We start from the raw sequence: 17,526 nt of genomic DNA, 5'->3' as shown, positions 1-17,526 counted from the left end.
CTCCAGAGCCTATTCTTCAACCTACCTTTAAAATACAATTTTCTTGATAGTTTTAAACTGACATTCATATGCTCGACCTTCATAACACTCCAGTTTCACTTGAAACCAAGTGTTCTCTCATGATACACAGTAAGACAATCTTGAAGTTTTTTTCTTTTAATTCAAAGGCTAAGTATTTAATAGAGACAGTGGACCAACAGTGTTATGCCTAACTACCTGTAATATCAACAGTTTAACTTTTCTACAAGGAGCAAAGTTGAAATAAATAAAAAAGAGTGTCTTTCACATTTACTTTGCATCTTTGTAGGTACCAACTAGCATTCTTCCTGGTATCCGAGTAACTAATACTACTGGTAAAGCTGCATGCATTTTAGAAAAAAAATATACCCTTAAAAGCCATCAGCATCAGTTTATAGTGAACATACAAATGCACTGAGATTAAATAAGCTTTTTTAGGTGTATCTTTGATTCCAAGTCAGGTGTCTAGTCTGCCTTTGTAGTCCTACTCAAAATCGAAAGAAGAATAACTTTTATGGGTTCTTTTTTTTTTAGCTTTTCATGCTCTAGTTTGAATGTCGCTCCTTTAATAGGACAGGAGCATTGTACCCAGTGTTCAATATAACAGGTTGTTCTTTTTCCCCAAGAGTGACTTTTTCGCATGCTTTTTATATACTTGAAGACTTCTCCAGCATTTATACGAGTACCATTTTTAACCAGATTTGTACCAAAGATTACTGCCAATGTAGTAAGAGCTGGTAGAGTATCCTACTCGGACACTGTTAACAGCTCTTTGGAACGAAATTGTAACTTGTTATTAAAAACTCGATTGTCATTGAACTTCCACCTCCACTTCTGAGATTTCTGTGCTTCTTGGCTCCCTGACATGGTCTCAATGTCTCCTCACTGATAGGTCTGACTGATCTTTCTCTTTTAGTTGTTGCTCGTGGATGTGCAGTCTCCTACATGCCTTCTGTGTGCACGTTTGCTAGCTACGTAACAAGTAACCTGACTGGCTTTCCTGGCGTGGTTCTTCCATTTTATCTCTCTTTTCTTTGCCCCCACCCCCCAAGGGTGGAGGTGGAAGAGATCTTCTGGCAAGATTGAAAGCCTTCATGATAACTAATTTGTTTCTTTTATGCACAGAAAGGATCAGCACCTTCTACTAGTTTCCAATTACTTGTGGGTATGAGCTGGCTTAAGATTCAATTTTCTTAACTGTTTCAGTGTCTAGTTAAAACTCTAAGATTATTTTTAATATCAAAGATTTTCTATGTTTTAATAAGCAGCTCATAAGAGCTGTATTCCCTCTCCTTTTTCTAGAAAAGCTTCAACTTTCTGCATATATCTTTCATTAGAGTTTTCTTTAGTATTAAGTGTTGCTCTAACTGGTAAATGGAATATGATATCACTAATTTAATGTGATCAGAATTGGTGACTACCATAGAATTTGTTTAACATCTAGTTACTATTTAGTGCTTAAGTGGTAAGTTTCAGTAACACTGCCAAGAATAAAAGAAAATATTCTCAAGAGCTGCATGACGGGGGAAGATGATAGGAATTCTCCCTTTCTGCCTTAGAAACAACTCTGACCAACTGATTCTTTTTTTTGTTTTCTTGTTTTTCCTAAGAAGTGCTGAGCACTTTTCAGTCAGAGCAACTGGCAACCTGGAAAATCAAGTCTACAGGAATTAATGAGTCTACAAGAGTGTCTGTAATTGACTGAAGGTCTTTTCATGTGGCAAATTTAAAAAGGAACACTAAATACCTTTAAAAAAGTAATTGTTGACAGCAGTCCAGCTCCCAAAACATTGTTTGCTATTTACTTTCCATGTTTCACACCATTTGTGTGGCACAATATGAGTAGTACTGACTTTTGAGAGTCCTTATCAACAACCAGTACAATACCTGCATCAAAAACTCAGCATATGCTAGCACTATACCGAAAACCATACTTTACCTGCATAAGAATATCATGGGCTTTTCTTTGAATCTTCTAGAGATGAGGCACTGGGAGAAGAGTTAGAAAAGTAATATTAGTTAGCTGTAAGAGCAGAGTAGTGTTCAAATTCAAATAGATCAATGCTTAAAGTTTTGATAATTATCCCCTACAAAGCTGAAATCCAGTCTTGATGACAGAAGAGCTATTTCACTATTTTAAGAGGTATGAACATAAGTAACAATTGAGCAGTTGACCTGAATATCTGCTCAAGAACTTTATAATTACCCTTAGGTCTCTCTCTAGTCTTCTATGCACAAAAGATAAGACCCCACTAGGGAACTGCTGCCTTCCTATAAGGCAGCAAATGTTAGGTTCAACTCCACTCTTTCCTTCTGGTTTAGTTTTGCATTTAAATGTGTTTGCTGAAAAGCAGTAGAAACACAAACAGTAAGAATGCTTGATAAGGCACTGCATTTTATATTTTTCACTCTTTACATTGGATCAGTCTCTGAGTCATTTGACTAGGTACACATTATATTTTTCTGCTTACACAGATGCTTCTCTTAGGCCAGATTATACCAGGGTAAATCTATGCAAACAGCTGTAAGCACAATACAGTATCATCCTCAAAATTACTACAGGATTACAGTAATAGTCTAAAAAATCCTCACCTTAAAGTAGTGTTATCACAGAGTTTCAGAATGTTAGGATACTACTTAAGGGGGGGAAACAGTTATCTGCATACTTTTTATAATTACTTAGCTTCAGTTTCCTGAACTGGGGAAGCAATAGACCCAAGATCCTAATTAGGCTTTGAAATATTTTAAACAGAGTATGTTTCAAAGGTAGATGTGACCTTATGCATTGATGTTCCTTGGCTTCTCAGTAACAGCATGTTTAATGAGTCACAGAAAAAAAAACAGAAAAACAAACAAACAAAAAAACCAAGTATCACTCTAGTGGTTTCAAAATACAGAGTTACTAAGAGAGTCTAAAAGAAGGAAACTTCCCCCACACAATTTTTGGTGTCATAACATACACGTGTTAGTGTTAGTGTGTGTTGGTACATGTTCATCTGGGTGACAGCCAGGAGGAGAGGCAGCGTGAGCTTCTGCATCAGCTTGCGTTGAATTAGAGCAGCACAGTTCCTGCTTTACCTACAGCCTGTTTCCGACCCTGATGGAAACAAGAGATTTTTTTCATCAATAACTTGACAGTATCTACATTGTCATGTGGGTTTTATGTTCTTTATTAGCAAGGATTTTTACTATCATTTTAGGTGAGAGAAATCTGACCTTTTCAAATCAAAAGCTTTTGAGTGATATCTTTTATATATAAATATAGTATAAATAATATCTACATTATTTATATAGAGATATATTTATATAGAGATAAAATATATATAGTCTTTTACATGTGTGTGTGTGTGTGTATATATATATATATATATATATATATATATATTATATAGAAACAGATATACAGTTAGAGCAAATACACACTCTGTCCTCAAAGTCCAGGAGTCCCCCGACTTTAACAATCTCAGATAAAGGCAAGTTTAGCTTTTGATTTCTCTAGGAATCAAATTCAGCCCTTCTGAATATTCTGAATATTCTTTGTCAGATAGTAGTTGTCACAGAACAAACCTTCAAGATGTGACTAGCAAGCTCTCATAGTGTTACTGAAAGCAAAGTATACCAAACCGCATCAAACATGAAAGCAATATTTTGGCATGCAATACTTGAATTGTCAAGTGCAAAATATAATGTTTCAAAGGATTAAGACCCAGAAGATGAAAGAAGAAAAAAATACAGATTAATAGCAAAATGACATTGTGTCATTCTCTTATTGGGATGCAGCAAACTGCCAGTGACTCGTACTCTTTATTACAGTTCTGGTGAGAGAGGTTTTTCATGTCTTTTTTCATCCATAAAAAGAAAGGTTTTTTTGCCATGAGAAATCAATAACCCTAAATAATTATTGAAGAGGAAGAATTTGCAGCTAGACATGTCTCTGCATCTCTGCCCGTACGGACGCTCCATGGACCGTCCATTTCTTGTGGCCGCGTTCTGGCCCCGTGTCAACGACCAAGTCCTGTCCAGCCGAGCGTCGGGTCTCCAGACATGCGTTTCCCTCTGCTTCACTTGCTATCATACAGCGGTAGTAACGTGAAGAGGAAGAAGTTTCATTTTTTTAAAAGAATCACTTCTCTTAGTACAGATTTCTTTAAAAGGGATCAAGATCATGAAAAAAACTGTCTCTCTGCCTGCAATCCAGGGAATCAAGGCTGTAGGTTAAAATCTCCTTGCAACTCCTTTCAGCTGGTAAACGAGAAGCAAGAATGTGGCATGGGCAGAAGTTGCGGCTTCTCCACAGTAGCGACTGCAGCTGTGGAGGGAATCTAAACGTAGTTGTTGACACACCATTCTCCAGGACAACACTAGAGATTGTGTTCATTAGGCCAATGCCATCGTCCTTGCTAAAAGCAGTCTCAGGTTTCCATGTATATTTTCAAATCAAATTAGAAACGCTGCTCCTGAGACCTCCTTCAGCTGACAGTGACAGATTGCACAGCCTGAGAAATAGTAGACATTCCTGCGGAGGTACTAATACCTGAGCCTCTGCTAGCGGTGAGATAGTAAACATGTAGGCAGAGCAATGGATTTAAATTAGCAGAGAGCTTTCCCTCTTCCTCTGATAACGCTGTCCGCACCCAGGGAGTGGCCCCTTCTCCAGCAGAAATGGATGGAAAGGTTTGTTCCTCGGCTGTTTTTGAAGTGCCATGCTATTATTCAGTCGTGGTGGATTTCCTCTGGCTAGTTTTTTATCAGCTATAATTAAAACAGCCACCTCCTTTCACTCGGCTCTCAGCACATACTTACACAGCTAATTCTACAGTACTTAATCCCAGTATGAGAATCTTTGTAGCTCCACTTGTTCGTTACCTAACTCAGCTGTAGAAGAAAGCAAGAGAAAATGAAAAACAGGCTTACTGGCCTTAAAGAAACGAGAAGCTGCTTAAACTCATACGATTGCAGAAAATAAATTACCCAGCATTGCTCCACCTACTGAATCAGTATAACGCTCACATTAATGTTGTGATTATCCTAGTTCAGTTGTGTGCTAAAAATACAGCAGAATAAATCAGGGGAGCACCTTTGAAAAATATCATTCATATTTGAAAAAGGATCTGCCTCTAAGGAAAGAAAAGAGAACTGCTCCAGCATATGTGATCTTGTTCTGTGTCCTCTGACACAGTAATGGGCTTTCCTGTCTAAGGGCTCAAATATATTACTTCCTTCGTGGGAGCTGGGGCTTTAGCCATCTGATCTCATGTGTGCACTAGTCACCTGGTAAAAACGTATTACAAAATGTTGAGCATTCAGTCAAGCATCAGGCCTTCAGATAAGAGGTAGGTCAAAGAAGGCACCCGGTTGCTCTCTTAATTGTCTGACAATTTTATAATGTGGCTGTGCAGGGATGTGGTCTTTTTGCTGTCGCTGGCACTGTCTCATTAATAATCATATTTAGCATCACCCAATACTTTTAATGTTTCTACATTCTTCTCTAACGGTCTTTACTACTCACAGGTATACTCTAAAACAGAAAACCCTCTTTTTTCCTCCTCGTATCCTATTACAACTATATATAGAAAATCAAGACCAAATGGTTGGAGGGACAGGGTTTTTTAAAAAATTATACATACATACATAAATAAAAACCCTACCACTGTTAATTCTTTATACTATTTGAGACAAATACTCAATATCTGAATTTATGTTATTTCCTTAATAAAGTTGTCTTAGATGATAAAGTAAGTATGTCTGCCCTATGCACAGAAATGTGCACAGGTACTATTATGCTGAGAATCTCACAAAATTGTAAGAAAGAAAGAACAGCTTTTACTCTTAGCCCTATTCTTAGCTCCACAGAGCCTATTTCCTTCTCCTTAGTGACTTTAGAACTATCGTACATATATTTGTAATAAGGTAGTTCAACACAGGACTATCCTCATATAAGTGAAAATTCAAATGGATCAGAGACTATTCTACTTTCTGTGCAAGGAATCATGTCTTCATAGATTGCTTAGTGCTAAGACAGGAAAAAAAAAGAAAAATTGCAGATAATTTAGTTAACAATACATGTGAGTAAATGACTGCTTGTATTAAGCTGTAAGTTTCCAATTTCACAAAGTTTTTATACAGATAGATGAAGCACTTTTAGTTTGCTAAAAGTAAAAAATGAATACAAAGTAAGGAAGACATCATCAGTAGCTTAGCAGAGCAGCTAAATATGAACTCTTAAGAGATTATTCAATCAGAATGCAAATAACTGTGGATATCTGAAGGAAAAAAGTGATTTATCAGTTGCCTAGCAATGACCAGACAGGCTGTGGCCTGCACTAAGAAGAGCGATCAGTTCTGCCACTTGTAGGTGTCTTTGCTGGTATGTTGTCTTTCCTACAGAATGAGGCACAATGCAGAAATACAGCTTTTCTTGAAAGCAGTTTATCTTCATTTAGATTTTGACAACAGTCCATTGTTATTCTTTATAGCAAAAGCAAGATACCATTAAAAACTTGGGAAGGCCAAAAAAAACTCAAGGAGATTCTACCTGATTTGCAGTCTTCCTCAGTGTTTCTTGCTAATCCCTATTTAGAAAATTGAATTTTCAGTCATTTAGAAATAGCTAACATAAACACAGAATGCTGTATTGCTGACAGCTGACCACATTCAGGAGGACTATCCAAGGAAAACACTGTTTTCTGTGGCTTGGTGCAAAGGATGGGGAAGGGAAATGTGTTACCAAACTTTTAACTTTTTGTACAAACCTTTGCATTTCATTTCTTCTTAATTTGTGTTAAATTTGGGCATGGACCAAAAGCCTAGCTCTATAGTACTCCCCCCGTACTTTGATTTAATGTTCAAATGTTCATGGATCAGGTTCACATCAAGATTCATCTCTTTGTTCTCGGAGGTTTGCTTGGCTGCTGCCTTTTACTATTTCTTCTAAGAAAAACTGATGTTATCTTCTAAAGAGAAAGTCAAGACTGCATTTGCAACTGAGAATTTCCTGTGTGCCTGTCCCCAGCCTGTGCACTGACAACAAGAGGTAGCTGTATGTGGCTACGTTTCTTCAGAGAGTTTCAAGAACACTCTTTGCACAGAAGCTGAAGAAATCTCCAGCTCCTGTAGGTCCCTTTGATCTCAGACAAAGGTCAACCTGTCTACCAGAAAGTGTGACTGGAAATGCTACCTCACATCATCCTTCATTCACTCTTATTTGCCCTGAAATGATTCAGTGTATCTTTCAGGATATGCCTTCCCCACAGTGTATATGTTTTTTTACTTCAGTTCTTTCAAACAGCTTTATTTCATCTCATGCCTTAACAGCCTAAAGCGAGACTACCAAGATTTTCAGTGAGCTGATAAGAAAGTCTGCAATACTTATTATTACAGCAATGTTTAAGAGCTATACACACAGATACACACAAACATATATATATAATGTAAAAAACTCCTACAAGTAATAATACTAGCCTCATCCCAACAAATGCATATTGCTTCCCAGCACTTCGTTTCTAAGGCTCTCTGAGCAAGTGTGGGTCCTGAGCCTCCACACTGAAGCCTGTGAGGTCCCACCTTGCACAAAGTCAGAGTTCCTCATAGGTGCCCATCCGAGGAGCTGCAGATGCCACCAGTTCCCAGAACAGCCACCTCCATAAGCGTATCACTCCACAGCGCAGGGGAAATACATGACCTACCCTTTCTGCAGGTAGAAGACTGGCACAGAAATTCAAAATTATATCTTGTTGTAAGTGCTAATGTGCTTTCTCTTAGAGCTTTGAAATCCTTGTGTTGCTTAAAAGTGTTGTTACAGCTGTGAAGATTGGTTGTTATCTGACAAATAACTTGTGCAAAGGTAAACACTTTCTCTGATGAGTTTCCTCAGAGCCATGTTGGCTCAAGATAGTTATCACCAGAAAAGATGAGTGATGGGAACAGTAAATATCGTATTTTTCAAGTAGAGGCTTTGTCACCTGTTCTGTCTGAAATGATACTGTGTGTTGATAGATAGGATAGTTTCTACTTTTCACAGGCTAAGGCACCTCGCATTGCTTTGAAGGACAAATCGAGTGCCAGCGTCTGCAACTGAGCAGATACCCCTGTTGTGGGGTGCGAGCTGTGCCTTGGCGTGGGCTAGGAGTCACCGCGTAGTGAGAAACACGGCAGTATTCCCGGGGGAGTGCCACGTGGAAGCACTGTTACCCGGTGCTGATAGGGGCAGCAGCACCATGTATTCACTGCATCCTCACAGAAGGGCCGTTCGCTACCTGCACAGGCCACTCAAGTGACCTGGAGATGGAAAGTTGCTTCTGGAGGTAAGGGTGCAAACTGGAAAAAACCCACAGACTGCTGTAGTTCTGTACAACATGTATTTTGGCACTCTAGCTCGCACAAGGGAGAAGTAGTGTAAGACTGCAGAAGGTACAGATGCTCCCCAGTATATAATCCACAAAGCAAAAGGAGGACAGAATTGTGACTCTTAGCCATCATTCAGGCTCTCGAACCCACCTCCGGGAGGTTCTTCACAAAGGTTTAACTTTGGCCAAAGAGGGCTGGTCTCTCTTGACTTCTTTCATCATCAGTGTGAAAGACAGGCTCCTTCAGAGAACAATTTTAAGCCGGGAAGTATCTTAGTTGCTCTGGATTCTTGTCTGTGTGTCAATCCTCAAATTAAGTTGTGCCAGGATGTAGTCATAAGGTGTGTCAATCCTTTTCCAAGTTGCCAACTTATTCTCCAGAATTTCACCTCTTCTTTTTATAACAGAAGCTTCTCATTGCTGTCATTTCCAAGAAAATCTAACGTGATGACTTGCATGAGGTGCAGGCATGCTTGCCTGAGTCTGTGGACAGCCTTCTGATATAGCTGTAGGGTTTTGCCTTACTTATTTCAGTGAAGCGTTAATTCTGGTGCCAAGAGATAATAAACTGCTGCCAGTATGCTTGATTATTTTACCAACCCAATTATGCCTGTCTTTGTATATATAAAATCAAGATGTTACGCTTGGCATGGTTTTTAAGGTAGTACCTGCTCCAGAGATGTGAAAGAAAAGGTATTAAGCAATGTCCTTAACAGAACTATCAGAGGCAACACACACACTGACTTCTGTGCAAAGTCAGTTGCTAAATGGGAATACATTGCAGAGTCCCACTAGTTTGAATGGCTTTCTTACCTAAAATTTAGCTGCTACTCTCTCTGCCGATTCTGTCCTTAATGTTGCTGCAAGAATTATTGTATGTAGCACACCTACTTAAATGTTGCGTCTCTCATTTTGTGTTTCTGAAAGAACTCTAAAATACAGCCAGAGAGCACAGGGTTGCACTGGTAAACACTGCTCTTCAGCAGCAGGAATTTTTTGTTAGTCTGAGCAATGAAAGTTTCTAAAATATTCAGAAAGGCTTCACTGGAAATGGTTTTGTTCCTTCTGCTTGCAAGCGTTTCTGAGAATGCTTTTTGTAAGCAATCGCATTTTCTAATTCCACTAGCAATATTAATGATGAATTGGGATATTTTTATGACTATGCCAAAGATTTTTAATGCTGATGTTTTGTCACTTGAGCTCCAGTAGCAGAAAGAAAGTATTTGTGGTTTGTCTATATCAGCAGTTTGTTAATTACAAACTTAGAAATGTTAGCGATATCCATAATGTAACTGTTAATGCATAATGAATTTATTTCATGGAGAAAATAATATACAGTTGATGTCAAGGTTTTGTGTAATGATAGAAATAAGAAATTTGGTTTGTGTATTTTCTTACCAATCCTACTAAAGGTTAATGAAAAATAATTGCAGTACATCAGCGAATATGATCTGGGTGGACAGAAGAATACTTTTGTATTGGCATTTTCCCGTTTGCACAAGTTATTTGGGTTTGGATGAACGTTCCTGCTATGCAGCTCCAGGTATAATCTTAATATATATTTAATATATATTTTATCTTTGGAGCGAGAGATGGAAGAATATTACATTCCTTAAAAAAAAAAAAAAAGAAAAAAAAAAAAGAAGAAGAAGAAGAAGAAGAGTGGAAGCAGCAGCTGGTTGGGACGTTTCAGCCGAACGTGGGGCTCCGGGACGTGCCGCCCGCTCCTGGAAACCCCCGCGGGCAGCAGGGCCGGGCCGGGCCGGGCCGGGCCGGGCCGGGCCGGCCGCGCTCGCCTCGCTGCTGGGGGCCCGCGGCGGCGGACACCGCGGCTGCCCCCCGGCCCCGCGGCCTCCGCGGCGGCCCCGCGCGGCCCCGCTCTCCCGCGCTCCCCCTGCCGGCCGGCGGGCCGCGGCGGCGGCGCAGGTGGCGGCCTCAGCCGGGACCGGCCGCCGCCGGGGCGAAGCGGCGGGCGACAACGGGCGGCGGCGCTTCCCTGCCGTCGCGGCGGGTGAGGAGGCCTCGCCGAGGCGCGTCTCAGCGCCCCCCCGCCCCCCGCAGCCGCCCTCCGCGGCGGCGGACGCGAGTCGCTGCGGGGCGGGCGCGGGGCTGGCGCGGCGCGGCGCGGCGGGCGGGGCGGGCGGCGCGGCTCCCGGGAGGGCGCCAAGTCCACTCCGGGATTTCGGGGGCGCCGCGCAGTGACACATTGACATCACGGGGGCGCGGCCGCGCGGCGGGCGGGGGCTGCGCGCTGAAAGGCGGCGGAGCGCGGCCGCAGTCACTCCGGGACGGCGGCGCGGCGGGGCGGGACGGGACGGGAGGGGAGAGCGCAGCACAGCACAGTACAGCACAGCGCAGCACAACACAGCGCAGCACAGCACAGCGCGCAGCGGCGGCTGCCTACACTGCCTGGGCGGGAGCCAGCTCCGCGCGCGGCAAATGTGCCCCGGGAAGCGGACTTTTACCTCTGCCTTAGGTAAGCCCGGGCGGCGGTGCCCCCGCGCGCGCGCGGAGCCGCATCAGGTGCCGCCGCGCCGCGAGCGAGGGGCGTCCCGGAGCTCGCGTGGCGGTCTGCGGGCGCGGGGGGCGCGGCGGCCCACGCCGGCGGGAGTGATGCGCGCTGGAGCGCCGGTCCGCTCTTGCCGCTTTGTAGGACGCGCAAGCGAAATGCGCGGTGCATCCGCCGCTGTCCGCAAGCGGGACGTGCGGTCTAACCTGCGGCGAGCCTGGCGGGCCGTGCGTGCCCGGTGCTGAGTGGCAGCAGAAGAGCGTTCGCTTGCCTTCCCTAGTAAACAGTGTTAAGCCAGTCACTATTCGCTGGTAATTATAAAACTTCCAGTTAAGTAATCGTGCCAACGCTTGAGTTGTCCGTCTTGCCTAGTGCAGAGATCTCACCCGCGCGCTGGAACCTCGTTTGATCCCCTCGAAACGCTGAGGAGTCTCTAAAGCCTTTCATGCAAGGATTTTGTGTCTAGAGTTGCCTTATATTGTAGTTTTCTCACTGACGTGCTGACTGTGCTCCAAGCCTGTCAGTCAGCCTCCAACAGCAACAGCAAGCACATGGCAATCTGCAGGGAGCTCTCAGAGCCATTACGCTCTGCCCCTAGCTCCGTTTGCAGCTCGCTACAGTTGCTGAGGTGTGCCTTGAAAACAAGTGTCTCTTCATGATTTGTTTCAAAAAATCTTTTGCATTAGGCATTGTGGTTGCACTCGGTCTGCCCTGAGGTCAGAAGGGACTTGCAGCAAGGACCATGCGGTGAAGCAGAGAGCTGGACCCGGGGACGCTGTTGTGCACGCACACATCCAGCGTGGAAGGATCGCGTGTGACTGCTCCAGTCGGAAAAGGGAAATAAAAACGCGCGAGTCGGTGGGAAGAAAAGCAGAATCTCACATTCCTGACTCGCCACTACCTTCTTGGAGACCTTCGCAAGTGCCTCTCGCTAGCTGATCCTGCTCCCCGGTGCCTGCAGCAGCCTGCATCTGGCGCTTCCCTCCCTCTCGCTAGCCCGAGATAAAAACCATTTGCAGAAAGGTTTTGGTTTTCGTCACCTCTGGGACGAGAGACTTGCGGCCGAGGAAGGTGCTTCCCTCCGAACCCGCTAGCACGGAGCGATCCGCCTCTGCGGAGAGCTGTGCCCGCTCGGCGGACCAGCCAGCTAGGGAAAGGCGACCCTCGCAGCCCGGCTCCCGGGAGAGGGGGGCAGGAGCGGACCCTCCCCTGCTGGCGGCGACCCCCGAGGGCCGGGCGGCCCCGCCGGAGCGGGCGCCCCCGAGCTGAGCACTCACCCGGCCGCGCCGTCTGCCCCAGTGCCGTGCTAAGTGGATTTGCCATTATTAGTGCCTCCTTGGAAATAAGTAAGTTTGGGATTTATTATTATTATTTGAATCGGAGCAGACTTGGCAAGGAGGCTGCGCAGCGGGCGCGTTTGCACGCGTGCACTCGGAGCGCCGAGCAGGTGCCTGTGGGCGCACTCGCACGCCGCCGCGGCGAGGCGACGGGAGGGGAGGCGAGGCGAGGCGAGGCGAGGCCGCGCCGCACGCCGCCCCCCTTCTCCGCCAAGTGCCGCCCGCGGCTGCGCGGTCGTCGCGGCGCTCTGGGCTGAGGGCGACCGCGGAGCGGCGCGGAGGGCGCGGTGGAAGCCGCGCGCGGCGGCCGTTACCCGCCGCGCGCGGCGGCCGTTAGCCCGCCCCGGCCCGGGGGGCGCAGCGCCGCGGGGGGAGGGGCGGGCCTGTGGGGCGACCGTTACGCTGGGGGGGGAGCAGGGGGGGCTCACGAACCGCCCCGCTGCAAACGAGTAACGCGGAAAAAGGCGAAGCGCGGGCGGGCGCCGGAGCGGTGCCCCCGCGGCGGCGGCGGCGGCGGGGCCGGCGCTGGCCGAGCCGGCGGCAGGGAATCCCCGGCGCGCTGGCCGGCGGCGCTGCCGCTTTAAATGCCGGGAAGTCCGCCCCGCTGAGGTAGCGGCGACCTCGGGCCTGCCCTCCCCCCGCACCGCGGAGGGGGGGGGAAAAACCCTTGTTTTCATTCATAACTTTTTTTTTTCCTTCCCTTTCTTTCTTTTCCCCTCCTCTTCCTTCCTCTCCGGCAACCGCTCGTGCGGCGCCTCGCCCCGCTCGCCTCGCAGAGGGCGCCGCGCTGCCGCCGCCGCCGGCCGGGCCGGGCGCCGCCGAGCCGAGGCGAGCCGAGCCGGGCGGCGCTCCTTGCGCGGCGGGGTGCGGAGGAAGCGCTGCCCCGCGGCCTTGGCCCCGGCGGCTCTGCCGGGCCCTGCCCGGGGCGCAGAAACGGAGGTGTCTCGCTGCGCTTGCTTTATTTTATAATGGGGAGAAAAACGTAGTTTTCGGGCTTTATTTTTTTTTCCTCCACGGAGGTGGAGGTTGCCGTTCGCACAGATCCCTCAGGCCGCTCAGCTCTGCCACCCTCTGCCTGGCTTGCAGCTGGGCTTGTCAGTCCGCCGCCCGCGTTGATGTTGCACTTTCCCCCAAAGATGGCACTGGATGTCTTTTACATTTTCTTAGGATATTATTTCTTCATTCCCTCGGGAGCCCTGCTTCTGGCTGGTACGACTGTAATCTGTTCCCTGTTCGCCTTCATTTTTAGCCTTGGTGCCTTGTGGGTTTCCAGTGCTTGGGAAAGAAGACAGCTTGTCATGTGGAGGAACTTAGAATTCTAAAAGATTTTTTATTATTATTATTATTTATCTTGTGACTTAAGACCCACACAGGCGACATTAAATGCAAAAAGGAAATCTTTCACTTGTGGATCACCACAAAGACTTTTGTGTTGCAGTAGAAGCTGCTAGTAAACATTTATTAGCATTCGAATAATAAAATTCACAAATATTTTCTACTCCTGTTCTTCCCTCTACTGTTGTGCCTTTTTCTCTTGAATTGAGAATAGCTCCGGACAGCCAGGATGCACTTCTCACGATTGCTGAATGAGTTGTTTGGGAATGCTTGATTGCCTAGCACTCATCTTCTGTTTCAGACAGATACATATTACCTTTGGGGAGAGTGAAAGGAGATTTTTCCCCCCAACTTTTAGTAAAGGAAAGCAGTTTGTTTTTTTGATTCTCTGTATGTAATGTGCAGTTTAGATAAGATTATCTACATTTTTATATAGGTACAGAGCTGTCACTGAGTTTTCCAAATCAGCATTGCAACCCTTATGTCAGGTAGGTAAGCAGAATGAAAATACGTATCATTTATTTAGAAGATAGAATAAAGGATGTAATATTTGAGGAGCTTTTAATCAATAGTTCATCTTGTGAAAAAGGATATTTTGTTCTGAGAGGTTTTTTTGGTCACCTGTTACATAGGAAATACCTGAGAATTCATAAAAACAGTTATCTGATACCTACTTTATCCTAGTCCTTCCTTCACACCCTACCCTGGGGTCAGAAAATACTTGAAAACCTGCTTCTTTTTACATCTTTGCCTTATTTTTATAAGGAGCATATTAGATTGGCATGCTGTGCAGACCTCTTACAGAGCTCATCTTCTTAACAGTATTTAGTTTGAGACTCTATAATGCATATATCTCTCTTTATAAAAGAAACTTTATCAAGATCTACTAGGAAGCAAATCTTCATAGCATTCTGGTGTTGCAAATACAGAGGATTAAGAATTGTGTATGTCCCTTTTTTTCTACCATGCAGAGTATGAACCTGATACAGTTCTTCCCTGTTTCTGACTTAGTCTTGGGGGCATTCAGAATTGCTATTGCTGATTAGATGTTGAGTTCAGTAGCAAGTGAGAAGTATGTAACTTCCAATGGCTTGCCAAATAAGCACACAGAATAGTACTGATTATTATTTGATTTTTTTTTTAATAGCATGGGGTCTTCTTTTGCATTCATGATACATAATGCCATACTGAGACTCCTCCTGTTACTGGACTTTGGCCAGATCCTCAGTGTCGTTGTAATCCCCTGCTGAAAGAGATCAGTACCAGGTGGCTAGGGCAATTTGTGGTTTGCCGTATCATTTTTATTTTCAAAAACCTCTGCTCTTTATTCCTCTTTGCCATTGATCCTGTGTATGTATGTATATATACAGACAATATTTACTTATATTTTCTTTTTATTACTATTTTAGGATTTCAGATGCATGCCAGGTTCCCACTGGGTGCCAGAAGTAGAGATCACTACAGATGGAGCCCCAAAGTCAGCATGGCAGTGGTGGTTCATTAGTTGTCATTCAGCAGCCCTCTTTGGACAGCCGGCAAAGGTTGGACTATGAAAGAGAAAGCCAGCCAACAACTATTTTGTCACTGGACCAGATCAAGGCGATCAGGGGCAGCAATGAATACACCGAAGGTCCATCTGTGGTGAAAAAATCAGGGCCACGGACAGCACCGAGGCAAGAAAAGCATGAAAGAACTCACGAAATTATACCAATTAATGTGAATAATAATTATGAACACAGACCCAGTCATGTGGGGCATGTGGCACATCAGCATAATGCAAGGGCTCCTGTCTTGAGCAGATCAACTAGCACAGGGAGTGCAGCTAGCTCTGGAAGCAATAGCAGTGCTTCCTCAGAGCAAGGACTGCTGGGACGGTCACCTCCATCCAGGCCAGGTTCAGGCCACAGATCCGATCGGACAATCCGGACACAGCCCAAGCAGTCGTCTTTGATTGTAGATGATCTGAAGGGTCCCTTGAAAGAGGACTTGACACAGCACAAGTTTATCTGTGAACAGTGTGGGAAGTGCAAATGTGGCGAATGCACAGCCCCAAGGGCCCTCCCGTCTTGCTTGGCCTGCAACCGGCAGTGCTTGTGCTCTGCTGAGAGCATGGTGGAGTATGGTACCTGCATGTGTTTGGTCAAGGGGATCTTCTACCACTGTTCCAATGACGATGAAGGGGACTCTTATGCGGATAATCCCTGCTCTTGTTCCCAGTCACATTGCTGTTCTAGGTACCTGTGCATGGGAGCAATGTCCTTGTTCTTGCCTTGCTTGCTCTGCTACCCTCCTGCAAAAGGATGCCTAAAACTGTGTCGAGGGTGCTATGACCGTGTCAATCGTCCAGGCTGCCGGTGTAAGAACTCCAACACTGTCTATTGTAAACTGGAGAGCTGCCCCTCTCGGGGTCAGGGCAAGCCCTCATGATTTTTGGAGGGAGGTTCACTTTCTCCAACTGTTACTTTCAGGTTATAGCTGATTTTCCCCTAGTCCCCTTTGTTTTTTTTTCTTGTGCTTTCCTTTCTTTCTCCCCCACTTCAAATACTTGTTCTTCCCTTTGCATCTTTGCTCTCCTTTTATTGCTCTCTTTCTATTGACTCAGCTGAGTGTGGAGTGTTTTACGTAGTCATTGCTGCTCTTTGGTAAGTGTGGACTCCGTATCTGCATCTGCCTATTCACTTTGGCAGGGCTTTTTGAGTTTGCAACGAAACCACTCCTGAAAGAGGCAGTGAGGGGCTCACTGGGCTCTTTTGCAGCCTCTTGCTCTGTGAATATCTTCCCAAAGATGTTTTTTGTTCTCAGCAATTCTTTTTCTTGTTCAGTTGTTTGTTTTGTTTTTTTTGTTTTGTTTTCGTTGACCCCCCCCAGTTCCCAGGAGTAACTGTTTAATGAGTGAGCTAGATTGTGAAGCAGCATTTTGTGTGTACCCTTTCTGGACAGCGATGTAAAATAAAGGCCTTACGGAAAGAAAGGCCTGACTCTTTTGCAAGCAACCTGCTTTTCTTTTTTTTTTTCCTCCTGTTTTGTCTTAGCTTTTGGAATAGTCTCAGTCCTGAGATTTAGCTGGTTGCTCCTCCCCTGCCTCTTCTTTTTTACTTTTAATGCAACTTCAGTTTTTGCTTCACTATGTAGATCTTCACATTGGAGACATTATGGCTGCAACGTATTCATTTATTGCTGTCAAATCTTTGAAGGATATGGCTCACTCCATCCTCCTACTCCTGTTTCTATAGTCTATCAGTATCATGTTGATATTAAAGTTGGTGGTGTTCATATATCCAAACAGTTTTCAGGTGTCATTAAGTTGCATAAATGTTTCTTGTGATCCTTTTGGTTTAGTGAATTTAGCTCTGCTCTGTACTTTATAATTTTATTCTGTTCTCTGTTTTATTGCCTTAGCCACAAATTGTGGTCTTTTTGTATATTTTATGTATAAAACACAAAATTGAATTCTGACTATTTTTAAGACAAAAGTCTGTTAAAACTTTTTTTATTGTAAAGAATATTTATTATGTGAATCTATTATTTTATGATATTTATTGCAAAAGACTTTGAAAATGTACTCATGTCTGAATATAACAAAATATCAATACTTAACGAAATAAGGATGACACGAAGAAAGTACATATGTTAACTATAATGCAGAAAATATATTAATTAATGAAAATGGCTCTTGAGTTCTTTATTATAATGTCAGGTTGTGAACTGCATGGCCATATAGGTAAGTTCATGGTGTTCTTCTCCCCCTCCCCACCCCACCTTGTCATCTATCAGGTAGCAAATAACTTCATATCAGTACTTTGAAACCACTTGTCTAGTATTTAATACAATTGAATGTATGCAGTGTGGTTGACAGTGCCAGGAGATGTAGGCCCTATTTATTTACCAAAGTATTTGCAAATACAGCTGTGGAGGAGGAAACGCTAACTTTAAGCTTTTGTTTCCTAAAGAATACCAAATTAATATGCGCATTTTTTTTCAG

The 17,526-nt window shown here is 44.6% G+C and overlaps 1 protein-coding gene across 3 annotated transcripts; it reads left to right on the top strand.

The window, feature by feature from the left end:
* The first annotated feature begins 10,663 nt into the window (after nt 1–10,663).
* Nucleotides 10,664–17,204, top strand: SPRY1 (sprouty RTK signaling antagonist 1). Of its 3 annotated transcripts, XM_062573992.1 has the most exons (4): nt 10,664–10,839; nt 11,559–12,218; nt 13,981–14,032; nt 14,954–17,204. In XM_062573992.1, exon 4 carries the CDS (start codon nt 15,009–15,011, stop codon nt 15,969–15,971), a length of 963 nt encoding a protein of 320 aa, XP_062429976.1. In that variant the 5' UTR covers nt 10,664–10,839; nt 11,559–12,218; nt 13,981–14,032; nt 14,954–15,008; the 3' UTR covers nt 15,972–17,204. The 3 variants fall into 3 exon arrangements, with proteins under 3 accessions (XP_062429976.1, XP_062429975.1, XP_062429977.1); XM_062573991.1 differs by lacking the exon at nt 13,981–14,032; XM_062573993.1 differs by lacking the exons at nt 11,559–12,218; nt 13,981–14,032.
* Nucleotides 17,205–17,526: the final 322 nt, after the last annotated feature.

This window comes from Rhea pennata, chromosome 4 (genome assembly GCF_028389875.1).
Source record: "Rhea pennata isolate bPtePen1 chromosome 4, bPtePen1.pri, whole genome shotgun sequence".
NCBI lineage: Eukaryota > Metazoa > Chordata > Aves > Rheiformes > Rheidae > Rhea > Rhea pennata.
The sequence above is the reverse complement of the archived record's forward strand: the minus strand, read 5'-3'. Positions and strand labels throughout refer to the sequence as shown.

Excerpts from the sequence above, each read along its gene's own strand:
- SPRY1 (XM_062573993.1), top strand. The coding sequence starts at position 15,009 with ATGGAGCCCCAAAGTCAGCATGGCAGTGGTGGTTCATTAGTTGTCATT.